This window comes from Molothrus aeneus, chromosome 6 (assembly GCF_037042795.1).
Source record: "Molothrus aeneus isolate 106 chromosome 6, BPBGC_Maene_1.0, whole genome shotgun sequence".
Classification (NCBI taxonomy): domain Eukaryota; kingdom Metazoa; phylum Chordata; class Aves; order Passeriformes; family Icteridae; genus Molothrus; species Molothrus aeneus.
Window position 1 is genome coordinate 58148630 of NC_089651.1, and position 12245 is coordinate 58160874.

At 54.1% G+C, this 12245-nt stretch overlaps 2 protein-coding genes across 2 annotated transcripts; both read right to left on the bottom strand.

Annotated features, from left to right (window-relative positions):
- Positions 1 to 3117: 3117 nt before the first annotated feature.
- Positions 3118 to 4569, bottom strand: LOC136558244 (inositol 1,4,5-trisphosphate receptor-interacting protein-like 1). The gene has a single exon (XM_066552568.1). It carries the CDS (start codon positions 4567 to 4569, stop codon positions 3118 to 3120), a length of 1452 nt encoding a protein of 483 aa, XP_066408665.1.
- Positions 4570 to 9179: 4610 nt separating this feature from the next.
- Positions 9180 to 10718, bottom strand: LOC136558245 (inositol 1,4,5-trisphosphate receptor-interacting protein-like 1). Its single transcript, XM_066552569.1, has one exon. It carries the CDS (start codon positions 10716 to 10718, stop codon positions 9180 to 9182), a length of 1539 nt encoding a protein of 512 aa, XP_066408666.1.
- Positions 10719 to 12245: the final 1527 nt, after the last annotated feature.

Genomic DNA, 12245 nt, shown 5'->3' on the forward strand with positions numbered 1-12245 from the left:
TTGCCTTCAGCAAGGCCCCAGTGTGGGCAAACCCTGAATTCCCTGTGGAAGCAGCTCAGATTTACACCGCCCAGCCTGAGGGATGCCAGAGGACAGACAAGGCCAACAAAGGTGCAAGTGCAATGCAGCTTAGGCTACAGCTTTCTGCCCTTGTGTCTCTGGAGCCTTGGAGGGGAAGGCCGTGTGCCTGGCAGTGACTTTCACCAGCTCTCCTGCTAACGGGCCTGGGCACCCCAGGCCTGCTTGGTCTCAGCACAGGCTGGAGCAGGAAGAAATGATTACCTGGCTTCAGAGACCCCTGAGACAAGCACAGATGATGAGTATGCAGAGAAGGCACAATCAGCACTGCACAGCTGCTTCTCTCAGCCATCAATCACAGAAAATTCAAATGTAACTATTTGGGTTTTGGGTTTTTGTTCTGTTTTCTTTGAAGCTTTTTCCCCCCCAGGAAAACGTGTGGCATTTGCCATATTGTACACCTGGATTTGAGTGGTCCATTCTCAGTGCTGCCTACATGGAACTCAAAATTGTGCCTTTGCACATCTCTTTCCCCTGTTACGATGTTTCAGTACAAGGCACTGATGGGTAACAGCTTTTCTCTCCTCTCACCTTGAGCTCAAGAGCTGGGAGAGCCACCCACCCCCCTCCTGTGACACAGCCTGAGCCTTCAAGTCTTCTGCAGCAGTGTAAGGTGGCATGGTGCCAGTGGCTCGGCTGCCAGCACTGGTGCTCGCCATGGTGGAAGGCTCATCTGTACGGAATAAGTCAGCTCACAGCTGCCAGCAGCTGGGCTGTGTCCCACTCCACATTGGTCCTGCTATCAAGTCGCAGGGCACAAACCTAACACAGACAAGTTCAACTCGCAACCATGTCCCCGAGTGCCGCTGCCACACATTGCTGAAGTGGCTCAAGCAAGGACAATTGCACCAATTCCTCGGGCAGCCACTCTTGTCCTCTCCCTTGGTTCCTGGGAGCAGAGGCTGGCCTGCACCAGCCCCACCCTGCTGTGTGGGAGCTGCAGAGAGTGAGAAGGCTCCTGCGTGATCCTGACTGTGGCTGCAGCCATGTGTGCACCTGTGTCTGTGCCCGGCACTGCCGGCCCTGCTGCCCTGCTCCCGGAGCCCTGTCCCCGGGCAGAGCCGCTCCCTGGCCGGGCACAGCCCCATGGGCTGCTCCCTGCTGCGGCCTGGGCCGGCCCCAGAGCCGGCTCCCCCTGTGGCTGGCCCCGGGCCGGCCGCGTGTCCCCAGCCGGCTGTGCCCGGGCAGCTGCCTCAGCCGTGAGGGCTGCAGAGCTGCGGGAGCCCAGGCCTCTCTGCCGGCCGCCCTGCAGAGCTCCCAGCTCCAGCTGGCAGGGCCTCGGTGCCCGCCCTGTGCCCTCCCACACGCACAGACAGCCCAGGCCCCGCTTGCTGCCCTCATGGCGGCACTCCTGGCCCCAGCGCTCTCCAAGGCCTTCTCCAGGGGCGCCTTCCTGCGGCCTTTCGGTCCCTGCCCGGGAGCCAGCAGAGACCTGCACAGGGGCTCTTGGCAAGGGCCCTCAGGGACAGCGCCAGGGCCAGTGGCTTCCCAGCGACACAGGACGGCCTTAGGCTGGTGATGGGCAAGGAATTCTGGCCTCAGAGGCTGCTGAGGCCTGGCCCACGCTGCGCACAGGAGCTGTGGCTGCCCCATCCCGGGCCGTGTTCCAGGCCAGCTTGGATGCGCCTTGTGGCAACCTGGCCTGGCGGAAGGTGTCCCTGCCCTTGGCAGCAGGGCTGGAACAAGACAATTTCTAAGGACCCTTCCAAGCCAAGCCATTCTGGGATTCTGTGATCTGAGGGGCTGGCTTGGCTTGGCTTAATTTCTGCTTAGAGCCAATTCAGCACTCTCAGTTTGGTTGACTTCAAGGCGTCTGTTCAAGATCCCAGATTCACAGTGGGTGACATTTACCACTACTCTAGGCCTTGCTGAGATCAATAAAGTCTTGCACACAGCAGATCCTGTAAAGTTGCATTTTATTGAAACAAGAGCAAAGAATTTTCCAGCTCACCGCTCTTAAATGTGATAACTATAGGGCATATATATGGTTCACAACAGATAGCGACAGTAGATATGGCTATATATGTATCTAAAAATTGCATCAATAACGTAATATATTGTAATATATTAGAGGCATGGGGTAATATATACGGGCATGGGGTGTATAATACATCTGATACAGTTCTATTCAAATCTAATTTTAACAGCATGTATATATCATATGTATCTTATCTGTGTTATAAATATCTCTCTTTTATGGAACACCTTCCAGACATAAACATACTAAAACCAACAATATGTGTCACAACAGATAGTGACACTAAATATGGCCTCTACTGTTAGTATTTACACATAATTACAGATTCAACTCTTTAAAATTACTTTTTATCCTGACATCATAACTACACATTTCATATATTTTATATTATTTCTCTTAGTATATTGTTTTGGTTGATGGTAGTTTAGTAGTATATCTAATTTATAAATATTATAGTCTATAATAGGAATACACTATATATCTATGAAATAAAAATCTGGATTCCTTCGTATACAAAATTTCCGGCCAGCTCCAACGCCGTTGTTCCAACGCTGACGTCAAGATGTCCCTTCCAGGAACACAGAGAGACTCCATCTGTTGACTGATCCTCGGCCAGCAGCGCCCGCTTTTTCTCTTGGTCCTTTTTGCCCCATTTTTTTTCTCTTTCTCTGTCCCACATTCACACTACTTCCACGCTCTAGATTTTGCCCCTTTTCAAAGGCCAGGAAAGACTGCATGTTGCAGGTCGGCTTTGGCGGCTTTAGCCCTGCACGTGTTCTCTTCATGTGCTTTTTCAGGCATGGGAGAGTAGTGGTAAGCAGGGCTGAATGCGGTCTGGGTGCTTTTTTTGGAAAATGAAATTACAGAAAGACCTGGTATAAAACCACCCAGGGCCCTCCACCTGCTGAGGCGGCAGGAGAGCCAGTGGGACCTTCACCAGAGCCTTTGCACACAACCTCTTCTCAGCCAAATCTGGACTGCAAGGTGGTTCTCTGCTGCCAGCTGTGAACAGCACAAGCACAGCTCTGTGCTCACAGCCATGACTCCTCCCCTTCATAGGGTCAATCTTCAGCAAGAAGGATTCTTTTGTACCACCTTTTCAGAACCCGGTACTCATGGATGGCCTGGGCGTGGGCATCCGGCTGCTGCGCCAGGCGAAGGAGAAGATTGTACGTCCCACACGTTTGAACATCTGCAGGTACATGGATGTGCTGAGGGAGCGTCGGGTTCCCCACAATGAAGTGGTTGAGGCGTTTGGCTTGCACACAGAAGCGCAGGCTCTTGATGATATCCTGCAGTCGTTCTAGGAGGTCTCTCCTGCACCACGATGAGACGGGTCTGACATTGAGCAGGTGCATGACAATGGTCTTCATGGTGTAGGTGGAAAAGCTGAAGCCCAGCGGAAGTCGGGTGAAGAACTGCAGGCATTTCAGGTGCAAGCTGTCAGGAGGCGCCTGCCTGGCAATGTGCTTGAAGAATTCAGCCTCTGCCACAGCATAAGACTCGGGCCAGATTGTGCTTGCTGTGTGGGCCTCTCTGGTCTGGCTGCTGACGAAGACGGCTGAGTCGTCTCTCCGCACCCCGAAGAGCATCTCAATCCTGAAGCTTTCCCTGCCGTTGGTCACCTTGAATTGGCAGGAGCGCGTGGAGGGCAGCAGCACTAAGTGCCAGTTGTGTGACTGAGGCAAAGCTGGCCAGATTGCTCTCACCAGCTGGTAGAACCAGCGGGCAGTTTTCTGCACGTCCAGGTAGGAGCCGGTGCACAGGGTGTGCAGGAGGCTGGGACCCTGATTCCTCCTCAGCTCCTCCTCAGGCTGGTGCAGGAAGCACAGCATGTCCTCAGCCTGCTGCTCCCTCCTGCAGGTGCACTCCAGCTGCACGCGGACACGGAAGTTCCTCACGGGCCTCTGCCCTGCACTGTCCAGCTCCAGGTGGAAGCTGTGGCCTCGGGGAGGAGTCATGGGGATGAGCACGCGGTACACCACGTCCTCCTCACGGGGACTCCAGCCCTCAAAGGCACTGCCCACCCCGATGGCTCGTTGCAAGACTGGGTAGAAACTGTTTGACAAGACGTGTCCAAAATAAACCGTGTAATTGTCCATCAGGTTAGTTGTCCACTGACAGCCTCTCTGCAGGTCCTGTACAGGCCACCGGATGCGCTGCATTATAAGTCGTCCAACGCGATCGTCAAAATCATCTTCTACTTGGACTGCAATTGCAACATCGTTGTTTGCTGCAATTTCAGCCTCATTGACAGCTTCGTTTCCAACATCGTCTTCTTCATTTGCAGCAACATTGCCCGCTTCCTCTTCATTTGCACCACGGTTTTCTTCTTCATCCTCCTCTCTCCTCAGGCTGCTTTTCCACCCAATAAACCACAGGACCAAGATGTAGACCAGGAGCACAGCAACAGCTAAGAGCAGCAAGAACTGCACCTGCTGCTGGCTATGCCGCTCCACCTCCTGCTCCAGCTGAAGCCTCTCCCGTTCCAGGTGTTTGGCACGCACTTCCATGCGCAGACGTGTTTCCTCATCCAATCCCTCAGCCACGGGCTGTGGGTACTGGATGAGGCTTTTCAAGAGCGTGAAAAAGAACGCCATGGGAGCCATGGTCTGCAGGAGGAGGGAGAGAAGTCTGTGAGTGGGGCGGGGAGGGAGGGAACTGCTGCTTGCTGGATAGAGGCCAGGATCCTCAGGGATCTGGGCGTAGGAAGCACAGGGCCACAGACAGCATGCAGGCAGCAAGGCCTGTCTCCGTGCCCCAGCAGCAGCAGCAGCAGCAGCAGCAGCCACCCTGTGGCCTGCCCAAGGCTCTCCCATTGGGGGCTGTCCCTGCATGCAGAAGGAGAACCCAGCCCCAGGTGCAGCATTTCTGGCCCAGCCCTTGTTCCCAGCCCAGCCACCCCGCCACGTGTGCACTCACCGCTTGCCAAAGCAATGCAGGGCCAGCGTTACCTGCTGGGGCCTTTTAGAGCTGTCCCCATTGTGACACGTCCCCCGTGACGTCACACGTGTCACAGCATGTCACAACCCAGCCAGCCCCACCCTTTTGCCCTGAGCCAACTCCTGGCTCAGGCACTCAGAGTGGCCCTGGTGTACTGCTTAGTGCTGCCCTTGTTGGGGGAAGCTTTTCCAAAGGATTTCCCATTGTTCTCTCTTTTTGTCATTCTTTTCATCGGCCCTTTACTGGCAATCTCATAGACATCCCTGTTGGAAGGCACCCTTGAGGATCATTGACTCTAAGCTTTGACTCCTCGCTGGTTGAGCTACACTGAAATCTAGGTGTCAGCGCGGTTGAAAACGTCCCTGAAGATCACACAGTGCAGCTGCAAACTTAACACTGCCTACTGCTCCAATCAGCCAGGTCCCCAAATGCCACATCAACAAGACTGTTCTACCTCTCTGAGGGTGGTCACTCCGAGCCATTTCCCTAGGCAGCCTGTTCCCAAGCTTGACACCTTTTGCTTGAGGGAATATTTCCTAGAGATGCAATCGAAACCTCCCCTAGCGCAACTTGAGGTCATTTTCCTCTGCTCATACTGTGTGTTCCCTGGGCTGATAGAATGACTCCCACTAAGCTACAACCTCCCTTCTGGGGCCATCTGCATCGTGTCTGGCATTTGAGCTGTGAAACCAGCTCCTGGCAGGGGAGAGAAACGTGGGGCTTTTGCACTGCACTTCCCGTGGGACAGAATGGGTTCTCAGTGGGCAGAAGAATTTCAGGTTGCCCGGAAGGGTTTCCATGTGAGGAGAACCTTTGTGCCAAAAACATCAGCCAAGGGAATCCATGGCCTTCAGAGCAGAAGGAAAAAGCAGAATTTTCCTTGTAGAGAATTGAAAGGTTAGGAGTGAAAGTCAGTGCGGGAATGTCTCCGTATGTCCGTGTGGATTTTGCTAACCTGCAAGGCCAGAGTGTCAAGAGGGGTCTCAGCAGCCAAGAAATGCCTTCTTGCTCTGGGGCCTTCCATGGCACGGGCGGCACAAGGGAGAGAGCCCTTGCGTGGCCTTTGCCTTCAGCAAGGCCCCAGTGTGGGCAAACCCTGAATTCCCTGTGGAAGCAGCTCAGATTTACACCGCCCAGCCTGAGGGATGCCAGAGGACAGACAAGGCCAACAAAGGTGCAAGTGCAATGCAGCTTAGGCTACAGCTTTCTGCCCTTGTGTCTCTGGAGCCTTGGAGGGGAAGGCCGTGTGCCTGGCAGTGACTTTCACCAGCTCTCCTGCTAACGGGCCTGGGCACCCCAGGCCTGCTTGGTCTCAGCACAGGCTGGAGCAGGAAGAAATGATTACCTGGCTTCAGAGACCCCTGAGACAAGCATAGATGATGAGTATGCAGAGAAGGCACAATCAGCACTGCACAGCTGCTTCTCTAAGCCATCAATCACAAAATATTCCAACATTACTCTTTGATTTTGGGGACTTTGTTGTGTTTCATTTAAAGCTTTTTCCCCCCCAGGAAAACGTGTGGCATTTGCCATATTGTACACCTGGATTTGAGTGGTCCATTCTCAGTGCTGCCTACATGGAACTCAAAATTGTGCCTTTGCACATCTCTTTCCCCTGTTACGATGTTTCAGTTCAAGGCACTGATGGGTAACAGCTTTTCTCTCCTCTCACCTTGAGCTCAAGAGCTGGGAGAGCCACCCACCCCCCTCCTGTGACACAGCCTGAGCCTTCAAGTCTTCTGCAGTAGTGTAAGGTGGCATGGTGCCAGTGGCTCGGCTGCCAGCACTGGTGCTCGCCATGGTGGAAGGCTCATCTGTACGGAATAAGTCAGCTCACAGCTGCCAGCAGCTGGGCTGTGTCCCACTCCACATTGGTCCTGCTATCAAGTCGCAGGGCACAAACCTAACACAGACAAGTTCAACTCGCAACCATGTCCCCGAGTGCCGCTGCCACACATTGCTGAAGTGGCTCAAGCAAGGACAATTGCACCAATTCCTCGGGCAGCCACTCTTGTCCTCTCCCTTGGTTCCTGGGAGCAGAGGCTGGCCTGCACCAGCCCCACCCTGCTGTGTGGGAGCTGCAGAGAGTGAGAAGGCTCCTGCGTGATCCTGACTGTGGCTGCAGCCATGTGTGCACCTGTGTCTGTGCCCGGCACTGCCGGCCCTGCTGCCCTGCTCCCGGAGCCCTGTCCCCGGGCAGAGCCGCTCCCTGGCCGGGCACAGCCCCATGGGCTGCTCCCTGCTGTGGCCTGGGCCGGCCCCAGAGCCGGCTCCCCCTGCGGCTGGCCCCGGGCCGGCCGCGTGTCCCCAGCCGGCTGTGCCCGGGCAGCTGCCTCAGCCGTGAGGGCTGCAGAGCTGCGGGAGCCCAGGCCTCTCTGCCGGCCGCCCTGCAGAGCTCCCAGCTCCAGCTGGCAGGGCCTCGGTGCCCGCCCTGTGCCCTCCCACACGCACAGACAGCCCAGGCCCCGCTTGCTGCCCTCATGGCGGCACTCCTGGCCCCAGCGCTCTCCAAGGCCTTCTCCAGGGGCGCCTTCCTGCGGCCTTTCGGTCCCTGCCCGGGAGCCAGCAGAGACCTGCACAGGGGCTCTTGGCAAAGGCCCGCAGGGACAGCGCCAGGGCCAGTGGCTTCCCAGCGACACAGGACGGCCTTAGGCTGGTGATGGGCAAGGAATTCTGGCCTCAGAGGCTGCTGAGGCCTGGCCCACGCTGCGCACAGGAGCTGTGGCTGCCCCATCCCTGGCCGTGTTCCAGGCCAGCTTGGATGCGCCTTGTGGCAACCTGGCCTGGCGGAAGGTGTCCCTGCCCTTGGCAGCAGGGCTGGAACAAGACAATTTCTAAGGACCCTTCCAAGCCAAGCCATTCTGGGATTCTGTGATCTGAGGGGCTGGCTTGGCTTGGCTTAATTTCTGCTTAGAGCCAATTCAGCACTCTCAGTTTGGTTGACTTCAAGGCGTCTGTTCAAGATCCCAGATTCACAGTGGGTGACATTTACCACTACTCTAGGCCTTGCTGAGATCAATAAAGTCTTGCACACAGCAGATCCTGTAAAATTGCATTTTATTGAAACAAGAGCAAAGAATTTTCCAGCTCACCGCTCTTAAGTGCGCTAACTATAGGGCATATATATGGTTCATAACAGATAGCGACAGTAGATATGGCTATATATGTATCTAAAAATTGCATGAGTAACGTAATATATTGTAATATATTATAGGCATGGGGTAATATATACAGGCATAGGGTATATAATACATATTACACAGTTCTATTCAAATCTAATTTTAACAGCATGTATATATCATATGTATCTTATCTATGTTAGAAATACCTCTCTTTTATGGAACACCTTCCAGACATAAACATACTAAAACCAACAATATGTGTCATAACAGATAGTGACACTAAATATGGCCTCTACTGTTAGTATTTACACATAATTACAGATTCAACTCTTTAAAATTACTTTTTATCCTGACATCATAACTACACATTTCATATATTTTATATTATTTCTCTTAGTATATTGTTTTGGTTGATGGTAGTTTAGTAGTATATCTAATTTATAAATATTATAGTCTATAATAGGAATACACTATATATCTATGAAATAAAAATCTGGATTCCTTCGTATACAAAATTTCCGGCCAGCTCCAATGCCGTTGTTCCAACGCTGACGTCAAGATGTCCCTTCCAGGAACATAGAGAGACTCCATCCGTTGACTGATCCTCGGCCAGCAGCGCCCGCTTTTTCTCTTGGTCCTTTTTGCCCCATTTTTTTTCTCTTTCTCTGTCCCACATTCACACTACTTCCACGCTCTAGATTTTGCCCCTTTTCAAAGGCCAGGAAAGACTGCATGTTGCAGGTCGGCTTTGGAGGCTTTAGCCCTGCACGTGTTCTCTTCATGTGCTTTTTCAGGCATGGGAGAGTAGTGGTAAGCAGGGCTGAATGCGGTCTGGGTGCTTTTTTTGGAAAATGAAATTACAGAAAGACCTGGTATAAAACCACCCAGGGCCCTCCACCTGCTGAGGCGGCAGGAGAGCCAGTGGGACCTTCACCAGAGCCTTTGCACGCAACCTCTTCTCAGCCAAATCTGGACTGCAAGGTGGTTCTCTGCTGCCAGCTGTGAACAGCACAAGCACAGCTCTGTGCTCACAGCCATGACTCCTCCCCTTCATAGGGTCAATCTTCAGCAAGAAGGATTCTTTTGTACCACCTTTTCAGAACCCGGTACTCATGGATGGCCTGGGCGTGGGCATCCGGCTGCTGCGCCAGGCGAAGGAGAAGATTGTACGTCCCACACGTTTGAACATCTGCAGGTACATGGATGTGCTGAGGGAGCGTCGGGTTCCCCACAATGAAGTGGTTGAGGCGTTTGGCTTGCACACAGAAGCGCAGGCTCTTGATGATATCCTGCAGTCGTTCTAGGAGGTCTCTCCTGCACCACGATGAGACGGGTCTGACATTGAGCAGGTGCATGACAATGGTCTTCATGGTGTAGGTGGAAAAGCTGAAGCCCAGCGGAAGTCGGGTGAAGAACTGCAGGCATTTCAGGTGCAAGCTGTCAGGAGGCGCCTGCCTGGCAATGTGCTTGAAGAATTCAGCCTCTGCCACAGCATAAGACTCGGGCCAGATTGTGCTTGCTGTGTGGGCCTCTCTGGTCTGGCTGCTGACGAAGACGGCTGAGTCGTCTCTCCGCACCCCGAAGAGCATCTCAATCCTGAAGCTTTCCCTGCCGTTGGTCACCTTGAATTGGCAGGAGCGCGTGGAGGGCAGCAGCACTAAGTGCCAGTTGTGTGACTGAGGCAAAGCTGGCCAGATTGCTCTCACCAGCTGGTAGAACCAGCGGGCAGTTTTCTGCACGTCCAGGTAGGAGCCGGTGCACAGGGTGTGCAGGAGGCTGGGACCCTGATTCCTCCTCAGCTCCTCCTCAGGCTGGTGCAGGAAGCACAGCATGTCCTCAGCCTGCTGCTCCCTCCTGCAGGTGCACTCCAGCTGCACGCGGACACGGAAGTTCCTCACGGGCCTCTGCCCTGCACTGTCCAGCTCCAGGTGGAAGCTGTGGCCTCGGGGAGGAGTCATGGGGATGAGCACGTGGTACACCACGTCCTCCTCACGGGGACTCCAGCCCTCAAAGGCACTGCCCACCCCGATGGCTCGTTGCAAGACTGGGTAGAAACTGTTTGACAAGACGTGTCCAAAATAAACCGTGTAATTGTCCATCAGGTTAGTTGTCCACTGACAGCCTCTCTGCAGGTCCTGTACAGGCCACCGGATGCGCTGCATTATAAGTCGTCCAACGCGATCGTCAAAATCATCTTCTACTTGGACTGCAATTGCAACATCGTTGTTTGCTGCAATTTCAGCCTCATTGACAGCTTCGTTTCCAACATCGTCTTCTTCATTTGCAGCAACATTGCCCGCTTCCTCTTCATTTGCACCACGGTTTTCTTCTTCATCCTCCTCTCTCCTCAGGCTGCTTTTCCACCCAATAAACCACAGGACCAAGATGTAGACCAGGAGCACAGCAACAGCTAAGAGCAGCAAGAACTGCACCTGCTGCTGGCTATGCCGCTCCACCTCCTGCTCCAGCTGAAGCCTCTCCCGTTCCAGGTGTTTGGCACGCACTTCCATGCGCAGACGTGTTTCCTCATCCAATCCCTCAGCCACGGGCTGTGGGTACTGGATGAGGCTTTTCAAGAGCGTGAAAAAGAACGCCATGGGAGCCATGGTCTGCAGGAGGAGGGAGAGAAGTCTGTGAATGGGGCGGGGAGGGAGGGAACTGCTGCTTGCTGGATAGAGGCCAGGATCCTCAGGGATCTGGGCGTAGGAAGCACAGGGCCACAGACAGCATGCAGGCAGCAAGGCCTGTCTCAGTGCCCCAGCAGCAGCAGCAGCAGCAGCAGCAGCAGCAGCAGCAGCAGCCACCCTGTGGCCTGCCCAAGGCTCTCCCATGGGGGGCTGTCCCTGCATGCAGAAGGAGAACCCAGCCCCAGGTGCAGCATTTCTGGCCCAGCCCTTGTTCCCAGCCCAGCCTCCCCGCCACGTGTGTACTCACCGCTTGCCAAAGCAATGCAGGGCCAGCGTTACCTGCTGGGGCCTTTTAGAGCTGCCCCCATTGTGACACGTCCCCCGTGACGTCACACGTGTCACAGCATGTCACAACCCAGCCAGCCCCACCCTTTTGCCCTGAGCCAACTCCTGGCTCAGGCACTCAGAGTGGCCCTGGTGTACTGCTTAGTGCTGCCCTTGTTGGGGGAAGCTTTTCCAAAGGATTTCCCATTGTTCTCTCTTTTTGTCATTCTTTTCATCGGCCCTTTACTGGCAATCTCATAGACATCCCTGTTGGAAGGCACCCTTGAGGATCATTGACTCTAAGCTTTGACTCCTCGCTGGTTGAGCTACACTGAAATCTAGGTGTCAGCGCGGTTGAAAACGTCCCTGAAGATCACACAGTGCAGCTGCAAACTTAACACTGCCTACTGCTCCAATCAGCCAGGTCCCCAAATGCCACATCAACAAGACTGTTCTACCTCTCTGAGGGTGGTCACTCCGAGCCATTTCCCTAGGCAGCCTGTTCCCAAGCTTGACACCTTTTGCTTGAGGGAATATTTCCTAGAGATGCAATCGAAACCTCCCCTAGCGCAACTTGAGGTCATTTTCCTCTGCTCATACTGTGTGTTCCCTGGGCTGATAGAATGACTCCCACTAAGCTACAACCTCCCTTCTGGGGCCATCTGCATCGTGTCCGGCATTTGAGCTGTGAAACCAGCTCCTGGCAGGGGAGAGAAACGTGGGGCTTTTGCACTGCACTTCCCGTGGGACAGAATGGGTTCTCAGTGGGCAGAAGAATTTCAGGTTGCCCGGAAGGGTTTCCATGTGAGGAGAACCTTTGTGCCAAAAACATCAGCCAAGGGAATCCATGGCCTTCAGAGCAGAAGGAAAAAGCAGAATTTTCCTTGTAGAGAATTGAAAGGTTAGGAGTGAAAGTCAGTGCGGGAATGTCTCCGTATGTCCGTGTGGATTTTGCTAACCTGCAAGGCCAGAGTGTCAAGAGGGGTCTCAGCAGCCAAGAAATGCCCTCTTGCTCTGGGGCCTTCCATGGCACGGGCGGCACAAGGGAGAGAGCCCTTGCGTGGCCTTTGCCTTCAGCAAGGCCCCAGTGTGGGCAAACCCTGAATTCCCTGTGGAAGCAGCTCAGATTTACACCGCCCAGCCTGAGGGATGCCAGAGGACAGACAAGGCCAA

Bases quoted from the DNA above. Each gene is read 5' to 3' on its own strand.
- LOC136558244 (XM_066552568.1), bottom strand. From the start codon at position 4,569: ATGGAAGTGCGTGCCAAACACCTGGAACGGGAGAGGCTTCAGCTGGAG.
- LOC136558245 (XM_066552569.1), bottom strand. From the start codon at position 10,718: ATGGCGTTCTTTTTCACGCTCTTGAAAAGCCTCATCCAGTACCCACAG.